This window comes from Notothenia coriiceps, unplaced genomic scaffold (genome assembly GCF_000735185.1).
Source record: "Notothenia coriiceps isolate Sejong01 unplaced genomic scaffold, NC01 NC01_scaffold00009343, whole genome shotgun sequence".
NCBI classification, from domain to species: Eukaryota; Metazoa; Chordata; class Actinopteri; order Perciformes; family Nototheniidae; genus Notothenia; species Notothenia coriiceps.
Window position 1 is genome coordinate 43,703 of NW_011342044.1, and position 14,238 is coordinate 57,940.

At 41.5% G+C, this 14,238-nt stretch overlaps 2 protein-coding genes across 3 annotated transcripts in view; both read right to left on the reverse strand.

Moving 5' to 3' along the window:
- Positions 1-3,287, reverse strand: part of lim2.2 (lens intrinsic membrane protein 2.2) — a 3,522-nt gene extending 235 nt beyond the window's left edge. Inside the window, exons 1-4 of the mRNA XM_010770914.1 lie at positions 2,801-3,287; positions 1,116-1,338; positions 401-541; positions 120-263 (exon numbers count right to left, since the gene is read on the reverse strand). Coding sequence (XP_010769216.1) covers positions 120-263; positions 401-541; positions 1,116-1,293 — 463 coding nt within the window. The 5' untranslated portion in view covers positions 1,294-1,338; positions 2,801-3,287. The remainder of the gene's footprint in view (positions 1-119; positions 264-400; positions 542-1,115; positions 1,339-2,800) is intronic.
- LOC104945263 (WD repeat-containing protein 47-like) overlaps positions 3,285-14,238 on the reverse strand; it is an 11,267-nt gene continuing 313 nt past the window's right edge. The window contains exons 2-16 of one of the 2 annotated variants that reach the window (XM_010770910.1): positions 13,068-13,256; positions 12,792-12,875; positions 12,292-12,376; positions 11,811-12,119; positions 10,747-11,186; positions 9,495-9,591; positions 8,442-8,614; positions 8,120-8,359; positions 7,925-7,991; positions 7,547-7,704; positions 7,229-7,398; positions 6,845-7,015; positions 6,246-6,377; positions 5,272-5,490; positions 3,285-4,679 (exon numbers count right to left, since the gene is read on the reverse strand). In XM_010770910.1, coding sequence (XP_010769212.1) covers positions 4,537-4,679; positions 5,272-5,490; positions 6,246-6,377; positions 6,845-7,015; positions 7,229-7,398; positions 7,547-7,704; positions 7,925-7,991; positions 8,120-8,359; positions 8,442-8,614; positions 9,495-9,591; positions 10,747-11,186; positions 11,811-12,119; positions 12,292-12,376; positions 12,792-12,875; positions 13,068-13,225 — 2,646 coding nt within the window. In that variant the 5' untranslated portion in view covers positions 13,226-13,256 and the 3' untranslated portion in view covers positions 3,285-4,536. Of the gene's footprint in view, positions 4,680-5,271; positions 5,491-6,245; positions 6,378-6,844; positions 7,016-7,228; positions 7,402-7,546; positions 7,705-7,924; positions 7,992-8,119; positions 8,360-8,441; positions 8,615-9,494; positions 9,592-10,746; positions 11,187-11,810; positions 12,120-12,291; positions 12,377-12,791; positions 12,876-13,067; positions 13,257-14,238 lie in introns of both variants that reach the window. The other variant, XM_010770909.1, reaches the window with a different exon arrangement.

Below are 14,238 nucleotides of genomic sequence, written 5' to 3' on the forward strand. Positions count from 1 at the left end.
GTTACGTTTTGTTTAGTTGTTTGTTGTTACATGTTTTGATGTACGGTTTGCTATCTGGAGCAATGTCTGTTAAAATTTTTTAAAAAAAAATAAATAAATAAAAAAAAGAATAACTTCACACAGTATACCTGCTGTAAAAGCCAAAATGATGGCCACCCAGGCAATGAAGTAGGACCAGGAAAAACGCCAGTCCAAGAAGCGTTTGCCAAAGAACGTGACGGTCACTCCGGTGTAGATTGCCAAAGCCAGCAGAGCGAGAAAACCTTTAAAAATGGGAGTTAAAGTTAAGAATGCACAATATTGCAAAAAGATCTCTGAAAGGTTTAATGCAGGGAAAATGGAAACCAGATAAACATGTTTTGGCACTGACTGTTGATTTCACTTATTATGTGTGTGTTACCTGACAGGACCAGGGCAATGCCCCCCGTGCGGACCCTCCGGTTCTTGGTGCCGTTAGTGAAGGCGCTCAGGCCTAGCACCACACCGGCGAAGCAGCTCAGCACCGCCAGCAGCATGAAGGCCCGGGTGGCATCCCAGAAGGCTGGACACAAACAAGACCAACCAGTCAGGACCACGCACACAACACACAAACACAAAGGCCTGGATTTGACAGAAATACAGATTTCCTCTGCAGTACTGTGCAGTTGGGAATGAAAGACCATTTTTCTGGATGTATTATGTAGAATTGTCATCTGCTTTAATATGCTCTTCTTTCCTTTTAAAACATTTGTTTAAATCATTTAATTGTGTAGATAATTGTGTTGTTCTGATTACAAATGATTAACATTCTGACCTAGACAGTTCCTCTGCTATTCAAATGTTATCATTATGCTGTTTGTGAAAGGCTGTCATACCATTCATTTGAATTGCAAAGTCCAATGAGCTTTTTAAAGATACAGTATGTGTAAATGTGTGGCAACAATTATTTTTCAGATCTGAGTTGAAGGAATATACATTGCAAAATGCAGCAAGTCCAGTTGTCTGTGGCTAAGAGCTGAGTTTTAAATGTAATTGAAATAACTTTATCCCTATTAACATTCTGACATTTTCTCAGAAACTCCTGATTGCTCAATTTCATACTTCTTGTCTTGTTTGAAGGCCTCTGAAGTACTCACCCACAGTTATGGTGTGGGCATGGCATTTGTGGTTGATGCAGAACCTCCAAAGTCCCTGATTAGCAGAACTACCCGAGTACCGATACTGCATCCAGAAATCAGTTGCCGTAGAAACAATGAGGAGCACAAGGGCAGCTAAACCGCAGAGCGTGCCCCCTCCCGCTAAAGTATACAGCATCGTGGAGAAGCCAGAGGAAGCGCTGTCCTCCTAAACATTCAGCAACTGTTCAGGGAGGACAGGGCAGAACATGTTCATTATATAAACACCACACTCAAAGATTTACTCATGGATGCCCTTCATGCCAAATATATTCATTATACATCATTATACAGTATATCTGGTCACGTTTCCGTGACAATTTTGGAAAACAACGTATTACATTTCCTGGATGTGCTACAGACCGAAATCATCTGTCATGGGATGTGTCCATGATAGCTCTACGGACCTGCTGCCTCTCTTTTCCTATCTGAATGAAGTGCATTTATGTGTATGTCGTTTCAGGCAGAGGTGGAAGAACAAAGTACTCAGATCTTGTACTTGAGTAAAAGTAGAAGTACCAGAGTGTAGGAATACTCTGTTACAAGTAAAAGTCCTGCATTCAAAGGGTCCCTCAAGTGAAAGTAGAAAAGTATTAGCGTCAAAATATACTTAAAGTAGCAAAAGTAAAAGTACTCATTACGCAAATTGGTCCATTTCAGAATAATGTGAATGTATTCAAGGTGTCCCTAAAGTATTTTTTAAGAGTTGTTTATATTATACATTGTTAATCCAAGTCTTTTAAGTAACTAAAGGTACAAGATACATTTACTGAAATAAAAGTACACAATTTAGCTCTGAATTATAGTGGAGTAGAAGTACAAAGTATAGCATAAAATGGAAATACTCAAGAACAAGTATCTCAAGTTGTACTTGAGTAATGTACTTGAGTAAATGTACTTAGTAACTCTGGTTTCAGAGCAGACAGAATAGATTGATTACACTCCAAAACTAAATGTACAGAAAGAAACCTATTATTTAAAACAGTTAAAAAACAATAGCGAGGCTGCTTTTGGGATTACCATAGGCATTTCCCATAAAATACAAAAGTCAAAGATTTGACGGTAACATTTCAATCATATATGCCTGCACGTTAGAAAAGAGAGTGAGTCATTATTCAGTGTCGCTTGCAAATTGTTCACAGCCAGCAAAGCACTTGACCCACGGCGCTGTGTAACAAAAAGCTTGACTATCAGGCAGTTCAGAGCCATTGTCCACCACTAATTCCCCCCAATGCACCACAAACTAATCTTCCAACACTGAGCAACTGAACTGTCAGCAGTGTGGCTCTGTCACACAGCCAGCAAACCAATACACTGATCCTCAACCCCGTAATCCTCAATGCTGCTCTTGGAAAAACCCAAATACCTAAATCAAATCCAAATAAAACGTACAAATCTCAATTTCAAATGTGTCAAACTATTTTGTTCTTGTAAGGAAACATGAACAGACAAGGCATAGTTATTTCGCTTTTCCCTAGACGTGCTGTTAGTCTCCAAATGTCCTTTCTCTCTTTGGTCTCTGTAGATCCGCTTGTTCTTCAAATCACTTTCTCAGTTGTTGATTTGCCTTTGAAACCCTGAAAGTAAGAAGTATCTTCCTGGATGTACAGAAGAAAAAAAAACAGATTCAAGTTTTGCTCTGATACCTCTGGGTTGGCCGGTGTCTCTCCAGGGTTGCTGGCTGTGACTGTGTGCCTATCCTTTTTAAGCCCTGTACCCCTGGCTTTCATTGTCCAGCTCACAAAAGGGGGAATGATCCAGAGCAGCATGTGAGGGACGCTAAATCCCTGCTAGCACTCTTCCCTGCAGTTACCTCTTGCACTTTCTCTATGTGTCGTGCATGACTTCTTCTCATTCCCCTCATCTTTAAATGTTTTCTGCAAAGGAATTGATACATTGGCTGGTCCCAATCCCCACAGTTTACAGAACAGGCATTCACAGTCCTTCTACGCATAACAACACATGCAATTACCAGGAGCAAAACATATGTTGGTGTGTGTGTGTGTGTGTGTGTGTGTGTGTGTGTGTGTGCGCGCGCGCGTGTGTTCGCACGCATAAGTGAGTAAAATGTCATTCAAATGTGTGCCCTCTATTTTGGCCAAAATTGATACAAACAACAGGAAGTCTCGTGACACTTTATGTCTTTATTCCATCAGGTAATTTAAAAATACCTTTATTTATCTAGCAAGAACAACATGTGATATAGCCACTGTTTGATGTTTTTGTACAGTTTGAACCCCATTGACCCCTTGGCATTTCATCATTTGTGCACACACATAGTTTCTAACTGCACAGGTTTTAAATGACACTGGATATGCCTTTGTGAGCCACAGATAATGAAAAATATAAAGCATGATAGCCTTTTCTCTCACATCGATCTGGTGTCTGCATAGGTGCTCAGTAAAAGTGAATATACAGTTGAAGATGTGTGTGTATTTGTCATTTCACATTGTGCAGTCCAGCAGCATTCATCTCTTCATATTTTACTTTAGCCTGCTAACTTTTTGTATTTTAAAAAATATTATTTTTGTTTTGGCAACAACTGCATATCACCTCAATTTTGATCAGTGGTTACAGTAGTACCACTTCTACTCTTATTTCTTCTCCTCAAATCACTTTTTAACACGGCATGAAGCTTTGTTCAAACAGGTTTCTAAAATGTCACAACCAACATTTACTTATTTCCATGTTGCAATTTATCTATTTAATTTACAAATGAGTAGCCACTGATGTTACAAACTTGAACATACTGTATAGCTCTTACTGTTTTCCCTTTTTAATAAGTGCGCAAAACTGCCAATGAGTGATCATTTTCTACATTACAGTGACATTACAATATTTTACAGATGACAAGCCTTATGACAAAATACGAAATAAATAAATAAATCTCTCAATCAATCCAATTCACACATCCAAAAATATCTACAAATGTCACAAAAAAGGCACATTATGATATGCATAACCAACCGTGGCTTTTCTTTCCACAACATGAAGAGTCCAGCTTACTGCCTCCTACAGAAACTAGAGACAGCGAAGGCTTCATGGTTCATCAAACGCTCCTTCCCTTCTGAAGTAACATTCATGTTTTGTACTAAGTACGGACTTATGCTGAATAAAATGTAGTTTAGTATTGTGAAAAATAAAACAAATCTAACTTGCAGGTGTGCTTGCAGTGAAATGACTCATGCCTTTCAATACAGGCAAATAAATGATCTTTATATTCTAACTTTATCCACACACACACACACACACAATTGAACACACACACACACACAAAGACCGACAGTTAACTCGGACACGCAGTAGTTAGTGATCCCTCGCTGGGATGTGAGTACTCTTGTGCTTCCTGCTGTGGCCCACCAGTGTTCCTCCAGTGAACGGCTCAGGGGCCGGGGGCCCAGAGCACGACAGTTCGATCTGCAGAGGAGGAGAGGAAGGTCCGGTCGTGGGGGTGCCACCTACACTGAATCACCTTGTCCCAGTGCTCGCCTGCCACCGTCTGAGGAAGGGGCTTGGTTAGGTCACCTGGGTACGAGAAAGAAGTGGCAAACAGTGGGTTCAAACACCAGAATGTTGTTTTCAATTGACGTGGTAGCAAAAGGATCAGATATATGGGTGTAAAAGTGTGTAACTCTTTTAAAAGTAAGTGGAAATTACAATATTTCTCATGACTTCATAAAAAAAAAAAAAACACCAACTGACCCCCTACCAACCCCAACGGTCCCCCAGGCTATGGAATTCCCTCCCCCAAGATCTCTGTGATTCTGAGTCCCTCACGCTCTTCTAGTCCTGCCTTCAAACTAATCTCTTCTCCTCTGTCTACTAATAGACCCATTAATCCATGCCTTTTGATTGTCTCTGTTTGTCCTTGTTGGTTTGACCTCAACCCTCCCTTATATTTGCTATTTGAGTGCCAGAAAAGCGCTATAAAAATGTAATTTATTATGATTATTATTATTATACGGCAGACACCGTTTTAAGTAAATAATGGGCAAGTTTTACCTTTTCAAATTGGATTATAAGATCAGAAGTTTAGTGACTCATCTTGTTTCATTCTGAGTCTACTTTGTCACACACCAGACATTGAGTTTATTTCCCGCCCCGTGCAGACAGCTACCTTGAAGGTCGCTGATGATGACTTTGTTGTCGTAGGAGCCGGTGAGGAGATGGTGGGCTCCGGGGGAGAAGCGCACTGAGCGGATGTCGCTGCTGTGCGGCCGATACGTCTGGACCATGCGGCCTCCTCTGATGTCGTACAGCATGCAGGTGCTGTCCTCCTGACCTGTGGCCAGCAGGCGCCCGCTGGGGTCCACCGCCACCGTGGCAACGGCACTTCCTGTGAGAGACAGAGAAAAAATGGACTGCTTACTTTTTGTTTTTCCTTAAAAATATTTAAACTCTAAAACTCTGAACTGGGGATTTGTTTATCTCATTGAGCCTCTACTGCTAATAATTGTTTTTTTTAATGGGACAACTAACTTGGTCTAATCTAAAGTGTCTATTTTAAAAGGATTTCAGAATTTGCACTTTATTTATTTATGTACTTCATTACCAAGGTTATTTACTTATAACCAATTTTGCCTTGGGGTTTGGTGCGTACAATAAACATATCATGTCATATTCCTTACACACTTAATGTATTTATAATATCCTGCTTTATATTTTGTTACTGTACATTTGTATTTCAACTTGTATATTTTCTATTTTTTTTAATGCTATTTGATTTCTAGTTGAGATGTTTACATTTTGGATTGTTTATTTCTACTTTTTTAATTTCTCTAATGTACAAATGGCTTGTCTTGTTATGCTGCTGCAACGCAAACATTTCCCAAATTGGGATCAATAAAGTACTTCTTATTTCTTATCTTATCAAGAGGAAATCTAAAATACAGGCAAAGTACAGCAATATTTAAAAAGATACTATAAAATACTATGAGAAATCGGTAAAATATAAGCTGTGCAGTTTAATAAGGACATGTGTGAAGCTGTGCTGTGTTCCAGAAATCTTCACGAAGCATTAGTGCCCTCCTGTGGGTGAACTGTGGTACCACACCAACCTGCAGCAGTGAGGTGAAAGTAGTTTGGACCCACCTGAGCCGTGCAGAGTTGTTCCCACCACCCGCACACAGCTGGGCACCCGCAGGTCCCAGAAGCGCACCGTCTTGTCCTGAGAGCCAGAGGCGATCATCCACCCGCCCCACGTGTACAGAGTCAGAATGTGACCTGGTCAAACAAAAAGGGGAGGTGTTAAATAATTAACATTTTCAAGGATTCAAGGCTTTTATTGTCATTTGTACATAGCTACAGTGTAGTTATGACAATGAAAATCTTAGGTAACAGGCTCCTCCAACAGTGCAACACAATAAAACAGATAACAGTGCAAGTAAATAAAATAGAATATAATAGAAATAGTGCAGAATTCTCTATATACTTGTATATAATATACAATATAAGTAATTGGAATATTGATATATATATATAAGTTGCAAACAGTTGAATGTTATGGTGTTTAACAGTCTTGGATGTTATACCGTTACCTTGTTTTACCAAGTCTTTTGTGTTTACAAGATAAACAACATAGTGTTCATTTGTTTATTATGATGAAAAATGCAGATACTGTTTATGCATATGATCAACCATGTCTACAAACTGATTTCTTAAATGTCCTGGAGGAGCTGTTGCTAAGGTACCAGTGTGTCCGCTGAGGGCGTGCAGGCCCTGTCCCCTCTGACAGTCGGTGGTGTAGATGTTGCAATCTCCGGCCCCGGCACTGATCAAGATGGATCCTCCGCTCTCGGGCCCCTCCATGAAGGCCAGGTCCCTGATGGTGCCGTCATGCATGCTGAACTCCAGGTCCGGGCCTTAATCAGAGGAGAGCCAAGGGTGAAAACAGTACCATCATCTCAATATCCTTAGAGAGAGAAATAACTTGCCTAAGGTATTCTTCCTGAAATTGTATTTTACATTCTCATAGGTATATCATCCATCATTAAAACATAGGTCTTTAGGTTAAAGTGAAGTTGCTGTGAAAATAGACACAACTCATTAGCTACACCCCAGAAATGACCTGTTACCTGTTGCATTGCAGCTGTCTGCATTGAAAGGCAGAACTTTGACAAATTTATCATTGGACCCAGTGGCCAGCAGCTGTCCGCAGTGGCTCCAGGCGACACAGTAGATGGAACCCTTGTGGTGTTTGTTCCTCCTGAAGCGCACCGCCGGCTGCTTGACTGCACCAGAAGCACTACTGGAGCCAAGAAGACCAGACAGATACACTAAGGAAGGTGCAACTTTTTATAAACACTCTTTAGTAATATCATTGATCATGTAAATAATCTATCATGTACTGAAATGTAATAGTTTGATCTGTAGGTTCCAGTGGAGGCTGCTACCTGGGGGAGAGTGTTTCTGGGTAGGCACAGACTCTGAGGGTTTTAGAGTTGGAGCCGACAGCATAGAGCGCTCCGGAGGGATGGAAGGCCACGGCGCGCACCGCCTGGGTGTCCTCCAGCTGGTTCACCCTCACAAACTGCGCTTTGGACTTCCCCTGCTGCACAGGATCACAACAGATGATCTTTTAAACTATGATCTACATAAAAATCAGCATAATTTTTTTTAACGCAAATTCTCTCCGGGTTAACCTTTAGGATACAGCTCCAATAAATGTGTAGATATTTTTTATAGCATTAACTTTACAGTTTGGAACAATGTACCTACCTATACTACAATAACTATGATAATAATATACAAGTAATCCTTGAGCAGTTCACCTCTTGTGAGTTACGTGTTGCAGAGCAGCCAGAATCATCTTGCACTGCCCCTCTAATCTTCTCAGCACTGAAATGAAAATGCACACACACATGCAGTCAAAGAGGTAGATTTATTCAACACTAGTACCAATTCATTTGAAGAGATTTTGACAGGAAAAAAAATGACGCTAGTTCTTGGGAGTTGTAGGCTCTTACCTCTGACTGGTAGGGACGGGGGACTCTCCGAGGGAGGGCAAGCCGTGGCCCCCGGTTCTTAGAGGGGTGCTGCTGACATTCCCACCTGGCTTGTTTGTTGGCGGCCCAGTGTCTGGGGTGTGCTGGGCAGCGGTGCTTTGGGGGCTGGAAGTGTTTTCTGTCAGTCCGTTCCACTGCGTCATCACCTCATCTGCTCTGTGGTCAATCCCCACATTCATCTCCTCCAACTTCTGAATGGATCTGAGCAAAAACACAATCTCACTGAAGTTGTGTTTCATTAATTAAATCACTGATGTTGACTCTTTTAAGGTGACTTGCTCACCTGCTGAGAAAGGTCTCAGTGAGGTTGTTTTGGGCAATGTCCTGCGGCTTCACCCCTCCCTCCAGCAGCATCTGTTGGTAAAGTTGTCTCTGATGCTGCTTCTGCTCCAGATGCTGCTGCACTCGGAGACGCTGCCGGTGATACTCCTGGATGTGCTCTGAGGACTCTGGATGCTGGGCAAACACACATACACACAGCGAGGGGAAAATTAACTTATACTGTGGGGCTTGTTTTGCAGAAGATGTCGAAAGAACTCTCTAGCAACTTCCCCTGAGCAGGCCTTTAACCTGAATAACAGAATAGTTATTATCGCCAATCAATATTATTTGCTTCAATGCTTGGCAGTTCTCATTGCCACAACACACACACACACACCAGATTATAATAGACCAACTCCCCGAGAGCCCCTACTGACAACTCTTCAACTCCCAAGGCCTCGTCCTCCATCATCCATCCCATAAAATGTTTTCAAGGACCTCATCATACACACACACACACACACACACACACACACACACACACACACACACACACACACACACACACACACACACACACACACACACACACACAAATCCAATCTGCAGCTACTTTGCTCCTTCATGGGATGGGATCTGAGATGCATAAAGATGAGCGTTGATGGACAGCGGGACATCTCGGGTGTGACCCCCCCCCCATCAAACCAGGTGATCTGCCTCCGGTGACCATGACCTCCACTCTCTTCACTGGGACCGGGTGGGACCCCGTGGACAGAGGTGGGGGGAAATTGGGGAAGGATTTATGAGGAAACAAGGTGGTTCAGGGGGAATGTATTCTAAATCTCTAAAATATGGAGTAATGAACGTGGAGGGGAGACAGACTCAACATCTTACTCTGACCAGACAACCATGGCTTTTTACAGTCTTCATATAAGTCATGAAACCAATTCAGCCTGAGCAACCAACAGTGATAGACACTCCACAACTCTTTACATTGCTCTGAAGGCTCATATGAACCAGAACTAGTCTCAACATATACAACAAGTTAATGTTTAGGGTTTGCCTTTCTTATTACCTCATCTGTGTCCGTGCTGCAGGGGGGCCCGCCATCTTTTCCGGGGGTCAGAGGTGTGCGAGTTGTTTTGGGTCCATCTAGCCCTTGTGGTTGCTTCCTATAGACAGGAAACAAATGGAAATTTAAAGTGAACTTAAGGAAAATAAAATAAAGTAAGCAGAACAAATAAGTCTCTATACAGTCTCTGTATATTTAACTTGAGAATACACTGTATGTTGCGAAAGGAAAGAAATTGAATGATTGCTGTTTGTTTTGCAAAGTTTTGAGACCAAGTCATATGCCAATGCCAGAGCACTTCAATACAATTAGACATGCTACATTTATTTTTACTAAAATAATTATGTTTTAATGTTAATGTTATTATGCAGATTTGATTAATTGTAATCATGGCTTAAATTGCATTACATACTGCAAGACAAATTCCTGTAAAGGATGAGCGATGTCACTTTTGAACCAGTTGAGAACATTATTGTCTCCAGCAGGTGGAGCCATAACCTAACAACATCCAACAGTGAGACAAACTGCTCAGTTTAAGGAGTTCCCTCAACTCATTTATTACATCCGTGTGTCCTGCATTTCCTTACTTTTTACTTATTTTCATTTCCCTTGTAGAGCACATATGTCAGCTCACCTTTACTTTGAATACTTTTATGGACTTTAAACAAGTTTTGCCTAATTTCCTATGAGACCCTACTGAATCAACTTTCAAATCAGTCAAATGAGTTTCTATGAGGACAAGTATTTTACATTTTCAACCTTAACTTATTGTAAGGGTCAGAAGTACTATGTTTTTCATGAAATGCTTTAGATTATATTTGATCCATCAGCTCTCAGCTGATTCAATATAATTAAAGCTTGCTACATAAACTGTATCACTGATATTGGACAACCTGAGTTTTGGAAATCCAGGGTTAAGTATGTAAAACAAAAGTACCATCTGCTAATAAATCAGTTTATATGTGTTAAGACACATACAGTTGTGAAAGTGATCGAGGGAAAGTAGCAATAATCAGAGCAAAACATTTGATGGGATACTTTTAGAAGACAATAAAGTGTGAAATCGCGACAGGGGAAAAGTTGTTTTGCAGTGATACAGGCTCATAGTTTTGTAAATGATAAGGGACGGTATGTATTGACACGTATTGTGCAGTGCTGCAGACATTTGTGGCACTGAACTTCAGCCATCTGGTTGTCCTAGAACATAACTGACACAAAACACATTGCTCACAGGTGTGCTCATGCTGACCCTTACTTCTCAGGCGAATCGTCCTGCTGATGCAGATTATTCTCCACTAAACTCTGACTCAGGGCCGACTTCATGCTGGCCTCCATGCCCCTCTTGTCCTGGGCAGCCAGGCCGTGGGACAGGCCGTCCAGAGCTGGGTTGAGGGACCTGGACATGTAGGTGTCTGCTGAATGAGGCCTCTGGCTAAAGGGGGAGGTCGGGCAGGGGGACAGGCGGTTGATCAATGGAGTGAGGAGGTCAGCATGGCCCGCCTTTCTGGGCTTCACCAGGCGGTCCACGTGGATGTTGAGGGTCTTCTGCTGGAAGGTGCAGGAGAAAGCCCCCGGAGAGACGTTCTGCAGCCAGGAGAGCAGGGACAGGTCCAGCTCATCACAGCCATTCCCACAGAGCAGATCCACACCGAGCAACACCTCCCCCTCTGTGATCGCCTCACCAGTGGCTTTACTCTGAGAAATAGAAGCAGAGGACTTTTCGTTGAGTTTTTGTGTATGACTTTTCTTTTTGCCGCTGCTTTTAATTGATATATTCATATCTCACACTGCACTGTAACTTTTATTCATGTACATTTGCTTTCATGTTTTATTATCTTTGCTTTCAAATTTGTGTTTTTAAATGCCATTTTATAATATGTTTTTCTTAATGTCTTTCATTTTTGTAAAGCACTTTGAATTGCCTTGTGCTGAAAGGTGCTGTATAAATAAACTTGCCTTCCCTATGACGATTTTTAAACATGTAAGGAATGTTTTGTAATGTTTTATAACAGCTTCTTTTATTTGCATATTGACTGGTTAATGTGCCATTTCATTTGGGTTTTACGACAGCTGTATTTGTCTGCCTGTATTGCTTTGTGTTGTTCATGCTGCCCTCGTGGCCTGGTCGCTCTTGAAAAAGAGATTTTAATCTCAATGAGACTCTTACCTGGTTAAATAAAGGATATAAGAATGCTATCAGATCTGACATGTTGGAAAACTTGAAAAGTCAATTTAATAGGTTTAGCGAGGTAGCATTAGGTTTGAGCCTTTTAACATCTAATGAATGTTACCCAATTCATTTTCAGAGTGTCACATTACCTGACAGAACTCCACACAGCACTCGTACAGAATCCCTTTGATGAGCAGCTGGAAGAGACGGTTCCCGCTTGCCCTGAAGCCTGCCTCGCTCAGCTTCCTGTCGGCGGGGATGAACTCAGCCACCATAGCACAGGCTTCTTCGAAACAGTGGACCCGTGCCGTGCTGGGGTTCCAGTCTTTGAACTCTGCGTGGTGGGTGAGGCGTGGCAGGGTGAGGAGGAGACAAAGCTTGCTGTAGTCGTCTTTGGTCGGACAGAACTCCTCCAGACTGTGAAGACACTTGACTGTCGCTTGCATGGTAAGCTCCAGCTGAAGTAGACAAACAAAAGGAAATGTGAGTAAGTGGCTGTAAGATGCTCTTTTTGCTTCATAGTCACACAGCTGTGTCAAATCCATTCTATCACACTCACACCATTGGATCTAATTTCTATTTTCAAATTGCCAATAATCATACTTAGTTCCTTATTTCATATTCACGTACGTTTTGAGGGTCTTCAGCAGCAGACATGGCGTTATTTACACACAGAGCTTCTAGAAACTTCTGCTTCAGTATAATGTAGCGAAACCTGAAAACACAAATCTCAGTATTAAAAAAATGACTTTGTATGACATTAATTCAATAACTCCAATTGGACATTTCCTAGGCTGGATTGTTTTTGATAAATCTGTCAGTGAACTAGGATGATTTGTGCTGAGTGTTTGGTGGTCAGAAAGAAATAGAGGCCGTCAGAAAATGACATGATCATGCCACTGCAGTACTGAGAATCACCTCATTTAGGTCCCTAGGCTACCAGTGGACTGCTTAACTCATAAGTCTACACTCAGTCACTTTTGAAGGGAAACATTATCACAACTCCACACAAAATTAACAAGCTACAAGCATCCTACAGCTCTAGCTCCAAGAGTTTCAGGTAGGTCTCCTCCTCATAATGTGATAGAATAAATACAAAATAATCTGCATGTCATGTTAGAATAATTCACCTTTTCTTGTCAAACTTGTCCATTCCTTCCAGAGGTTGAATGAACTGCATCACCTCCTCCCACTGGCCATCCAGAATGAGTTGTCTGTTGAAAGCAGCACATTAACAATTGAGGAGGACTCTAAAAAGCGTGTTCCCATCACAGTGCAGTCAACCACAGAACCAACCCAGGTCTTAAAAATACAGCACTGCCAGATAAAACAAAAAGTCAAATGTTCTCTTTAAGGACACGAGAATCATCCGTTATCCAGCACACAGGTCTGCTGTGCAGTCGTACCTGAGGAAGAGCATGTCGTCAGAGTAGAGTCCATTGATGATGCCGCTCTCCTTCTCTAAGGCCAGCATGCTGATGTGGAGCTTCCTGGAGTTCAGGAAGTCCAGCATCAGCTTGATCACCTCCGCCTCCTTGATGGCGATTGTCTCCTCTGCCGTCATGGTTACAGATATTTGGTCGCAGCTTACACAGCTGGATGAAATACACAGAGAGAGAAGAGGAGATGCTGACAATGTTGCATCAATAAAGAAATAACTGTTAATGGTTCATAAACAGTAAATGATCCAATTAAACCCTAATACATGGATTGAAATTGAAATGACATTTTTAAATTGTTAGTTGTTTAGTCATGTGATATCTTTTTCAATTGTTCAGGAATCTCAGTTTATAAATATCATGCAATCTGTTAAATGGCCATAAATGTTCTGTCAAACGGTGTAAAATGAAAAACACAATCTAGGTATTGGACTTAAGAAAAAGTGTAGGCAAGTTAATTAGTGACCAAACAATAATAACTGTTCTGATATGAGTCACTTATTATACATCATTATCTATGTGTGTGAAACAAAAGAGAGTGCCCTGACAGGTTAACAGTTTGAAATCAATGTTAAGGATTTAAACACTGACAAATGGTCATTCTTTATACGACACAAATTCAACCAATTACAATACACTCTTATGGTTTGAACAGATGCTCAGTAACAACACTAACCTGATGTTTATTTAAAATCAACTCTTCTAAAGGAGCTTCTGATGTCTCTGTGCCTCCAGTTTGTTAAAACGGGATCTTACGGTGATGAGCATTCATTACAATTGTAGTGGCTTGCAGTCCACTAAACATTTAATAACAATAATTTGCTCTGAACGTAAGAGTATCTTCGATGCACCATAAGGTGGGGCTGTAGTTAATCATAGAAACATCACAGTGGCATATAGACAAAAACCTGATGCACCTTCATAATGCATGATCCTGTGTGTGTGTGTGTGTGTGTGTGCGTGTAAGAGACTGCACGTGACACAGCCCTGTTCCTCCCTAAACACAGAAACAACATCCAGCTCTGTGCATGTGACAGTAGGTCTGCGGCCCAAACCTGACAGCCTCAGCACTTTATCTGCGCTCACACACCCTTGTTTACCTGAGTATGTCACCACATAGCGCACACACCAGTGACCA